The sequence below is a fragment of the Sapajus apella genome, unplaced genomic scaffold (genome assembly GCF_009761245.1).
Source record: "Sapajus apella isolate SASKATOON/1434 unplaced genomic scaffold, GSC_monkey_1.0 scaffold6, whole genome shotgun sequence".
NCBI classification, from domain to species: Eukaryota; Metazoa; Chordata; class Mammalia; order Primates; family Cebidae; genus Sapajus; species Sapajus apella.
Window position 1 is genome coordinate 75,670,402 of NW_022436946.1, and position 11,521 is coordinate 75,681,922.

The 11,521-nt window shown below is 43.8% G+C and overlaps 1 protein-coding gene across 5 annotated transcripts in view; it reads right to left on the reverse strand.

Moving 5' to 3' along the window:
• KCNQ5 (potassium voltage-gated channel subfamily Q member 5) overlaps positions 1-10,682 on the reverse strand; it is a 594,633-nt gene extending 583,951 nt beyond the window's left edge. Inside the window, exon 1 of one of the 5 annotated variants that reach the window (XM_032274419.1) lies at positions 9,091-10,682. In XM_032274419.1, coding sequence (XP_032130310.1) covers positions 9,091-9,488 — 398 coding nt within the window. In that variant the 5' untranslated portion in view covers positions 9,489-10,682. The remainder of the gene's footprint in view (positions 1-9,090) is intronic. The other 4 variants (XM_032274415.1, XM_032274416.1, XM_032274418.1 and 1 more) reach the window with 4 other exon arrangements.
• Positions 10,683-11,521: the final 839 nt, after the last annotated feature.

The following is an 11,521-nucleotide window of genomic DNA, read 5'->3' on the forward strand; positions in this document are numbered from 1 at the left end:
TATAATTTTATTCTCTCGATTTTCCTTTTAGCCTTGTATTTCCTTGTAGCTAGTGTCCAATCTCCCTTTTATTCTTGCCAAACTAACTGAACATATGGCCTAAATATGCTGTTTCCTCTCCTCACTTCTGATTCATTTCTCAGCTAACAACAATATGCCTCTGCCCTCACTGCTTTACTGAAGGTTAACACTGGTGAGGTTAAAAAATCACTGAAGAATTCCACACTGCCAGATCTAATGGTAATTTCTGATGGGTCTTTATCTTACTAAACCATTCTTTACATTTCAGAGTCGGCTACTTTTTGTCTAGTGTTTCCGTATAGCCTGCTGTCTACTCCATTTCATTCCTTGTTTCCTCTGCTCATCAATTAAATGTTGGTATTCTCCAGATTTCCATTCCTGACCTACTCTTTATTTGCTTTCCTCGTGATTTTAACTCCTGTCTGTATTTTTATGTCTTTAAAATAATAATCCAAGAGTTACTGTACATTTACAGTTGGAATTTCCACAGGCACTGAAAGCTTAGCATTTCCAAAGCTAAACTCCTTTTATCACTGCAATTCCTGCAATTGCAGTGATAAAAGGAGTTTAGCTTTGGAAATTCCCCAATCTGTTGTTCCGCCTGTATTGATCTCAGTTAACAGCACCACTATTTATCTAACCACCCAATCCAATAATCTGGAAATAACAAATCTATACCTCTTAATCTTCCACATTCAACCATTCACTAATACATTTCAATTCTATTGCCACACTTTTCCACCATCCTTACTACCACTGCCCCAATCTAAGTCCTAATCATCTCTTGCTTAAGTCGGCAACAGTTTTAAAATTTATCCTCCACCTCCAGTTTTGTCTCCCTCAAGCCATCACTGATAGAGCTAGCAGAGTGAGCAGTATAAAATGAAAATCCAATGACATTATTACCTCCCTAAATCCTATCTCCCTCAAAGATTGCCCATCACATATAGGATAAAACCCTAGACCTTTACTGTAGAAAAACAGCCTTCTGCCACATTGTCTCTATTTTTCCCTCTAGTTTCAATGAAGGCCACCATGCTGTGTGAAAAAAATATATAAATATATATATAAAGCATTATGTAATCATAATACTATACATAAAATATCATAACACCTTGAAGTATTTTATTCCTATATTATAGATGAAGAAACTGGCACTGATATTTTATAGATTAAGAAACTAGTACTTGTATAGTAAAAGTAAAGTTGATCATTGAATCTAAATCTCTCATATTCTCCAGCGGATTTCTTTGAGGTCAGGTCCACAGCATTCCTCTTTTTTGAACCACCAGCACCTAGCACATTACCTGGCATACATAATTGCTGTTAATCAAATGCTAAACTAAATTGACTGTTTAAAATGAAAAATGATGGATTATTAGATTATCCAGCCACTGACTGAAGGAGGAATAGGGTTTCTAGAATTTCTTTACAGGTACAATAAATGAGAACAGTAACCACTATGACCGAGTCTGTAAAAGGTGTATATCTCTTCATCATGTAAAAATTTATCTTTCAAATTATGAGATGAGCTCTATATTATCAAGAGTAAAGTTAATGTTCTTTTTATTTCTAACTTGCATTTTATTCAAGTGTCTTTTAGAGGATCAAAACAAAGGGAAATAGACATATTTGCATTAACGCAAATTATCTGCTAAAAGGTACAGTATTTATGTTGCACGTGTATTTGTATGAGTGTGAGATATATGTGCACAATACATAAATGTATATGATGAAAAAGTTCAAGCTATTTTTAAGTTTAGAAATTGATGACTTTAATAACATTTAGGAAGTTCATTCTTTAGACACACTGATTGCAATGGATTAAAAGATCACCTGAAAGTCTGAGACCAACAAAGAATTTCCCTAACTGTGGAAAAAAAAAAAAAAAGCAGATGTGTGGCCAATCTTTCTCCCAGGTTGCAACCAAATAAAACTTCAAATAATGCACTCATAAATGGCTGAAGAAAAAGGAAATTAAAATGAAAACGCACACGTATCATTAAATGTAACTATGAGCTGTAGCTGTTCAACAATTGGGCTTCAAGTAGTTTCACACCACTGGGCTAGGATAAAACATGCTCTGCTGGCATTTTCATCTGCCAAAATAGCCATTTGCAATTAAAAATTAAAACTGGCACTACTTCTTTTCAAGCAATTTTCAGAAGGCTGCTGACTATCTTTCTTGTTTATAATTTTTTTTTGTATCAGTCCTTCATTACATTTTGAAATATCCTTTTATTTCTTTTTAGGCTATAATATTCCAGGTACTGATACTGTAACATTTTTCAGCATTTCTTATTGTAATATGGTCCTCAAGTACAATAGCATTGTTTAGATTTCTAAAGACTGATTAGAAGAATATGGAGCATTTTATATATCAGCACAGTATAAAGCAGTATAACTTCTATAAGGCCTCTGTAGACTTAAGAGAAATCAACGATTTTTTAAAAGGATACAGGAGCAAAAAGATTATGTAGACATCAATCTCTATAGAGACTTAATTCGGAATAGAATATATATGTAAAAAATAAAGTAATTCATTAGGTCTAATTGCGTCTGACACACAGAATGGCCAACAGAGTAAAATTCCATCTTCTACAAGGGGACTAATAGTGTATTTTGGAGATCTGGGGTGTCAGTAAGTGAATCAGCATATATGCATGGAGCATCTTTTATGTGACAGCAGTGTTCTGGGTGCTGGTGACATAGTGAATAAGACAGAAATCCCTGCCTTTAAAGAGTTGGAGGTTAGGGGAGAGACAAGCAATAAACAGATCCCCCTCCAAGCAGAGGAGGAGCGATGTGTTCTTTTAGATGTTTAGAAAGATCACTTTGGGCTGGGCACAGTGGCTCACGCCTATAATCCCAGCACTTTAAGAGGCCAAGGTGGGCAGATTACTTGAGGTCAGGGGTACGAGACCAGCCTGGCCAACAGAGCAAAACCCCATCTCTATCAAAAATGTTTTAAAAATTAGGCAGGTGTGGTGGCACACATCTGTAATCCCAGCTACTCAGGAGGCTGAGGCAGCAGAATAACTTGAACACGGGAAGCTGAAGCTGCAGCGAGCTAAGACTGTACCACTGCACTCCAGTCTGGGCAACAGAGTGAGGCTCAATCTCGGAGTAGGGTATCACAGTGGCTACTATGCAGCACAGAGACCTTGGGGATTTAGGATTTAGGAATTAAGTTAAAGCAATTAGTTAAGAGGCAACCCTCCAGCTCAGAGATGAGAAAGTGAAATGATAAAAAGTTAATATCACTTCTTATTCCAAATACTCTTTCCCTTTTATGATAGTATTTTAGACATTTTACAGTATCCTCCACCATCTCAGATCACAGACACGATTGTGCCCACACTACAGATGAAGATTTGGAGACCCAGAAGTGTGAAATGACTTAGAGAATTAATTAGTGGCAAAGTTGCAAAGCACTCATCTCCTACTTCCAGTCCCATACTTTTTTCTTTTAAATAAATCATCAGTATCTTACTTCTAAGAAAACCGAAACGACCTGGTAGTTCCTTCAGCTTCAGCTGATTCCGAAGCTCCTCTGTGGAAGGCTTATAAGGAAAATTATTTACTTACTCATGAAGCAAGTATTTATGGTGGGTCTATGAGACACAAGGCACCTTGCTAGGCACTTAATATCCAGATAAGTAGGAGTTTCACTGTATAGAAGCTCACTCTTATGTGGAAGGAGCAGACCAAGTAGCCCATGATGACAATACAATCAGGGAAGCACCATTATAATGACATTGGTAGAGTGCCATGGAACCTGAGACAAGGGGCACCTAACTTATCCCGGCGGAGGGAAGGAGACTGCTTGCAAATATGCTCAAGAGAAAGTGATCTGTGAACTCTTCTTTGAAGAAACCTTAGGAGTTTAACAGCCAGGGTGCAAGATGTAGGCAGAATCCAAGAGAACAGCATAGCAAAAACGTGGTGAGACACAGGGTGGAGCAGGGCAGTAAGGGTAGGGCTTAGAGTGCATATTAGAGGGGAGCAGCTACATGGGAGTCCATGCCCCGAGGGGCTTGTTTGAATTCTTCCAAGGAATCTGGAGTCTAACTTATACTACTGTGTTCATTTTCCCAAGTCTTAACTACTCTTCAGTCCACCTGAATCATATTTACGACCCTCAGCACTCCACTGAAGCTGCAGCAGCAATGAGCAATCTAATGAAATCTTACCTAACTTTCTGCAGCATTGGAAACAGCTGGCCATAACCTTCTTTCCATATGCATCTTCCTTGGCTTTCATGAAAATAAGGTCTCCCGGATTTTCCCTTGGCCTTTTGTTTACTGTCAAGCTTTTCTCAGGTTCTTCTGTGGGCTCTTACTTCTTCATCCACTGCTTGGTGGTGGTGTTCCCCAGTCTCTGGCCTCCACTATGCCCTCATTCACTCTCTGCATTCTTTGGACTATCTCGTTGTTTCTACTCATTGCTTTAATTACCACAAAACTGACAGAAGCTTTCAAAGCTAAATATCTGGTTAGATATTTAGATCAAACTTCAGATTTATAAATGAATTCATTTGTTCAAAAATATTTGAGTGTTCTCTATGTGCCAGAAATAGTTCTGGTTGCTGATCTAACATTGTTGGAAGTAGACTGTGTCTCGTCTGCCGCTATGTTCCCACCACTTACAATCTCCACCTGAAAGACTCAAAAACATCTAAAACCCAACATGTTCAAATCTGAACCCATTATATTCACCAGAACATTTGCCCTTCACTCTTTGTTCCATACATTAGTGAATGGTACTTTCATTCCTCAAATCAATCAAGTCAGAATCACGTTCCTCATACCACATGTCAGACTGGTGAAAACAATCTGCCAATTTTGTCTCCTTAACATTTCTTTGGTTAAACTCCTCCTTTTCATCTCCACAGTTACTACCCTAGTTCCTTAGGCAATCATCTCTCACCTTTCTAGTATGGTCCACAGCATATAGTTAATAGTCAACAGACATTCACAGAATACGTTTATGAACAAATGAATGCAAAATGAATGCAAAATGCACAATTGCTATCATCTCCTTATAGGCCATCTTGACTCCATTTTGCACTCTGATTTACTTGCTGATATGATGAAAAGAAGATCCTTCCAAAATTTATATCCGATTATGTCATTTCCCTGATTATCACCATTCCATGACCACTACTGCCTATGGGATAAATACCAGATTCTATGGTCAGCATCTGAAGCTATCCAAAAGATTGGTTACTTGCCTTTTGCTCTAACCTTCTTATCTTGTGGCTTTCTTCACCCTGAAAATACTTAACAGTACCTAGAATTACTGTGTTGATCCACAACCCCATATCTTTCCTCAAACTATTTTCTCTGTCAAGATTGTTTATTCCCTCCTGCTGCGCCTACCTGAAAATTACTCATTTGTGGAAACTCTGCTCACACCTCACTTCCCCTGATGTTTCTGCCCAGGATTCACTTTTTTTATTTCTATGTCACCTTGTAACCTAACCCTCTAAACACACCAATAGCATTGCTTCATACTTATTCACAGGCTTATAGTCATCCCTTGATGGAGTCTTTTCCTTCCTCCAGAGTGGAGGCCTTTGCCTTGTTAATTTGGGAATTAGCACATACTACACACTCCAATACTTGTAGATGGATAAATAGATGAAGGAGATGATGAGAGTCATGGAAACATTTTAGGCAAAAGGATGATATGATATTTGCATTTTACGAACAACACTATGATGTTAGAGCAGAGAGTTAAAAGGCTGAGAACAGAAGCCCAGACAATCAGACAGGAGAAAATTACAAATCATCCAATGGAGAGGCAAGAAGCAGAATGGAATAGTAGTAGCAAAGAAAAAAAGGGAATGTATTTGAACACTACCTATAAAGTAAACAAACATTATTTAATGACCATTTGCCTGGCAAGTGGCAGTAACTATGAGAAAAATGATGACTTCAGAGATCCTAGCTTAGGTGACTTCTTGTCTCCTTGTTTAAAATATCTACAAATTCACATCCATAGCATTAATTCAGACAAAGATACATTAGGCAAAGAGATCAATTACATGTATCTGCGACATCATTTGCCATGTTATTTCTCAGAACCACATTTGCTGTATTAATGCAAATATATATACGAAGCCCTATCCTGTGTTCCTCTACTACCCTCATTATTCTTCCAAAATTTTCCTTAAACAAGGAGGAATTAAAAAGGGACAAACAACATTCAAGGAAATGAGTCACCTCATATTTGAATAGCACACTAGTAAAATGAAGAAAAACGAAGATGGGAAATATGGCTGTCTGGTAAATCCTAAAGAACAGTAAGGGCAAGGATCTCCTAATCTCCACTAATTTATAAAGTTTAAGGGTATTTGAAGTAGGTCGTCTCTTGCACTGTCCAGCCTTCCTATCAATAGGCTAAGATATGTACTCTTGAAAAGACATTTTATACCCCTAAAATATCATTATAATTATTTTTGCATAATAGAAATTTATATTTACCTCAAGCATAACTTTAAACGTGCTTTTCTTGTTTCTTGGCAGTGAAACACTGGTTGACCAAGTAAATTCATCCCTGAAGTACCTCATTAATCACAGTGCACTTGTTTTTGGCAAGAACCTTAATATGCTACAAAAACTGTTATTAAAGTAAGATTTGGGGATTCCCAGGCTGGCAGGGAATTAATTAGTTACACCTCTCTCAAAATTATTTTCTTGTGGTCTAGTTAGACTTACAGTGTAAAACAACTTCGATTTATGAATGTAATGTGTAAAGTCTGGCTATTCTAGAGCTCACTTAAAATCACTAGCAGTAACTGCCAAAGATGGCCTTTTCCCCCAGGGTCTGCTTAGTTGTGCACAATCCTCCCAGAAGATGATACTATCCATTCCCTCTTTGAGCTAATGTGGATCTAGCACCCCTATCTAATTGCTGAGGCATTACAGTTTCAGACTGTAAAATGTACAATACAAAACCTCACATTAGCTACATCTACTAAATACATAATTTATTTCCTATCTACCACTGAAGACACTTCTAGACTGATAAATCTTGGTGGATAGAGAAGTATCTAACCTGAACCTTTGGAAAAATCATTTATCAATGTTTTAAAATTCTGTAAGCCCATAAAAACCTGTTAACACCAACACATGGAAAAGAAAATGTTGCAAGTTCTCATTCACGTTCAAGCACAAGTTAGGAGATGCAAAGTATGTGCCCCAACCAAGGTTTTAACTATCTCTGAATATACAACGTATAATATACCAAAAATGAAAGGCTACATACAAATGGTATCATACTTAAAATTCAATGCCATAAATATTTTGAGCACACTGTTGTAAAAAAAAAAAAAATCCATACAGTATATATTTGCTGCCAAATTGAGCATCATCATTGCTAAGTTGTTTTAGTATATTCTGACAGGTCAAAATAATTTACCAGGACTATTAATATGTTTAATTATATACCAATTCAGAAGAGATGAACATGAAAATTATCAGTAGCATTTCTCTATCATTGCCCTAACCATATTTAAATAAATGTGAATCTTACATAAAAGTTATACCGTTTGATGTAATAATGATGCAACACAACTGTTCTCCTTGTGTGCACTGTAAAACAGAAAGTTGGCTGGAATATTCTGTCTAATGCTACATGTTCACATCAATCTGGGACTGTAAAATTTTCCAGACACCAGAGCCCCACAGATTGTAGGCTCCACCAATTTCCTGACTCCTATGTGGTTGAATTCCAGGTTCACCTATTTACAAAACCAGCCCTTCTTCCATGTTATTTCAAAACACGTTTCTGGTGTTGACGCCAATTCTCCATCCCAGGAGAGAGCTATGTATGGATGACACACCTTATTTCTAAAATAAACCTAGTCCGTGTGCTCAAAACTTATTTTACTAGGAAACAAGGAATGTATCAGTGAGTATTTGCAACTTTCTCTACTGGTCTTCTAAGGTTGATGTCTTTATATTTCATCTTAAAAAAGCAGAAATAATAATACTAAAAAGAGAGGAAGAAAAAGGAGAAGAGGAAGAAAAAAAATTAGACATGAGGTAACGTTATAAAAACAACCTTAAAATGCCCAGATAAACGTAACTCTAATAGGAGACTGAATGAATGGACTTTGTGGGAAAAACGGTAGTAAACTTTAAAGCCACTGAAAGGTTTTAAATGCCTAAGGGAAAAATAAACATTTGCTTCCAATCATTTTCTCATTAAGCATTCTCTGCTAGATGGAGAAGGCTTACTACACACACACACCTCTCTCTCTGACTCCGCGCCACAAATGGGGACTTAACCCACTGCCTGATTTCTGTCCGAGGCGACCCATTTGCGCTTCTGCTGTCGCACCTCCGCCTGCGTTCCTGCGCCCCAGGTTCCCCGCTGCCTCCCCGCGCCCTGCAGCGCGGGAGCGTCGATTCGCCTGGCCAGCTGGCCCCTTCTAGACCTCGGCCACCTTCTCCGTGGCAGGAAGGGCTACATGCACTGACAGATTTTCCGTTGGTGGTGGCTGGGTGGTGGCGAGGCGTGTTTCCGGGCGCACTTAAAACCTAGCAGCTCTCTCCACCAAGTAGCAACTTCCCCTACTCCGCCCCTAGGACTGAGGACCTAGCCCTCAGTGCCTCCTCCCTCTTCCCGGTCCTACCCTGCCATCACCTCCTAACCTCTCCAATACACTTTCAAGCCTCACCCGGGCGCCTGTCCTCCCTTTGCATTCCCCAGCTCCCGGGCGCCCCGCTCGGTTGAAGTTTACGTATCTTGGGACCTAATTGCTCCCAATTATCCGCGCAACCTAAGTCCCGTGTCTGCCTTGCTCTTGCCCGGGGAGCTGAAGCTGCCGGGGAGTTCATTGGGTGTCCTCGGGGAAAAGGTTCAAGCTATAGAGATGGGAGAAGTGGGGTTGGGGGAGGGGAGAGGCTCCCGAAGGAAGACCACAAACACGTGCGAAGAAATAAAAGCCACCACGTGTGCACGCTCGCGGGGACCAAGGGCGCGAGCGCGGAGCACGCCCCAGGGGGCCAGGAAGAGGGGTCCCCTGGAGCGGGCGTGGCAGGGGGCGCGGGTACTCACACGAACGCGTGGTAGATGAACGCCCAGCCGCGGGGTCTCTCCAGCACGTTGTACAGGTAGTTCTGCACCCGCCGGTACTTGACGTTGCGCCGGCAGCTCTGGCTACTGGTGTAGGAGAGCGGCTTCCCCAGCAGGCTCATCCGGGCCCCCTGCTTGCCCCGGCGGCTCTCCCTCAGGCCACCGCCGCCGCCACCGAGCGTGGCCGCACGGGTGCCCAGCAGTAGCAGGCCGTCGCCCCTGGCGGCTGCCGAGTTCAGCAGCACCCTGCCCCGGCCGGACTCCACATCCTTCATGCCGCTGCCCAAGCGCCCCCCGCCCGCCGCCGCCGCCGCTGCGCCGCTCTTCACCCAGAGCCCGGCGGCGCCGCCCTCCTCTCCTCCCGCGTGGTGGCGGGGCATGGCATCACCACGGGCACCGCGAGGGGGCCGCCAGCGCCTGCGGCGGGGGCAGCGGCCTCATGTGCGCCGGCGGGTTTCAAGGAGGAAGCTGGCAGCCGACGGGGCGCCCGCCAGCTAGAGACCTCCGAGCCGGGGGCGGGGAAGCAGGCAGCCAGCGAACCGCCCGGGCTTCGGGGCGGGAAAGGAGGGGCTGCAAAGGAGGCCGAGGAGTCCCAATTTCTAACCGCCTTTAGCTTCGAATTCTAAATCCGGACCTGTTTGAGGCGTCACTTTGAGAGGGTTTCTCTTGCTCCCTCATTCCTGAAGTGCCCCCGGGGATGCAGTGGGGGACTGCGGGGCGCTCCGAGGCGCGCTCCCTCGCGCGCACACCCAGCCCCAGGTTCCCCCTTTCTTCCTTCTCTCCTCCTCCCCACGCCCTGCAGTGAATCGGCTCCAGAAGCCCCTCTCCGAGGTGCGAATTTGGTTTGGTTCTGGCAGGAGCTTTGCAGCTGTCCGGAAGGTGAAGTCAATCTTGTGTCCTGAAGAGAAACTGGAGACGCAGGTCGCTGTGCTCTCCCGCCGTTACGTTGCTGCGCCGGATCCTGCCATCCTTCCGCAAGGGGTGGGAGCGGGAACAGCCCTGCTCTCCAGGTATTAGCTAGACTGGGGGCTGGAGCGTAAGGTAACGCTCCAGGCAGTGGCACTCGGGTCCCCGCGCACCCGCGAGTCCTCAGCAGTTCAGTGAACAGACCCGAAGGAGGCGGCCTCAGAGTCCGCGAGGCAAGGACCAGGCATCTTCCCGCGCCTCACTCCAGCCTGCGTACTGTGACTTTCCATCCCAGTATCAGACAAGCCCGCGAGTAACTGAACATCCTTTCCAGCCCATGGGTGGGGTGTGGAAAGGGCGTAAAACTCCAAAGTGGCTCCTCCGCGGTGAGCGAGCTGCCCGGGACTCCGCCTGACTGAGGCGCGAAGCCTGGGAAAACAAACCCAGTTCCCTCTGTCAAGAAATTTCCATTTAAGTCGGAGAAAGTCATATGATTGCGAAGTTCAGCAGCAGCGGCGGCGAGGACCCCAGTGTCTGGGAAAGAAAACCTGGAGGGTGGGGAGTCCAGGACGCCGGCTTCTCGGGGTTCCCCCATACACACACCTGATGTGACTTACAAGCTTAGAGACCTATTGCAAGGAACAACTGACTGGGTCTTCCACCACCTCTGGCACCTGGGTGGCCTAAAGCCCATGAGCCCTGGGCGGAGAGAGGCCATGGTACCAAACTGGCCTCTGCCTCTGGCCTTCAGAAACAGTGTATTACAAAGAAAAACCAGTTTAAACCTCACATTCAGCATGGGGAAAACTGAAAGGCTCGGGGACTTCTTCCAACAGAGTGGCTTTCCCCAAATTTGAAAGAAAACAGTCACCAAATTAAATTGAAGCTTTCACCACAAAGACATAGCAGATAGTTGCAAGGTGGATTCCTTGGGCCTTTCCCTTTCCTAATGCTAAGGCAAAAGTCTTCCTGCAGCTGTCTCCTCCCCTCGGAGATAAATACTTTCCCAATTACCCCCACCCTATCCACACACCCACGTTCGCAGCAGCTGATTTCTATCTCCTGCAATAGCTCAATTTAAATGCTTTGCTTTTACTTGTTATTATCACTATTATTTGTGTGAAGCCCTCTCACCGGCTCCTGGTCATCGGCAGGAGCCTGCTTCCCTCCCTCCTTTCCCCCAAGCCTCTGGGCAGTATTAGCTAGCTGGGAGCTCTGTGCAGCTGGCAGCGACGCCACGTGACTGTGAGCCGAGCACCAGCACCCAGAGTCACTCTAGCTTTCCCCTAATACACTTCACACCCACGCACTGTGGAGGTGCGAGAGACTTTGCTCCGTGCCCTGCTATTCGAGGCAGATGCAGAGAGCGCCCTGGAGTAAGCTCTCCAATCCTAGAGCTGCGCGGGACCCGGACTGAAGGCGGAGGGGGCGGAGGGGGGTTGCTGTTTCTATATTTAGACTCCCTATGGAGTTTCTGTGCAGGGACTTTCAGGGTGAAAGATCTGGA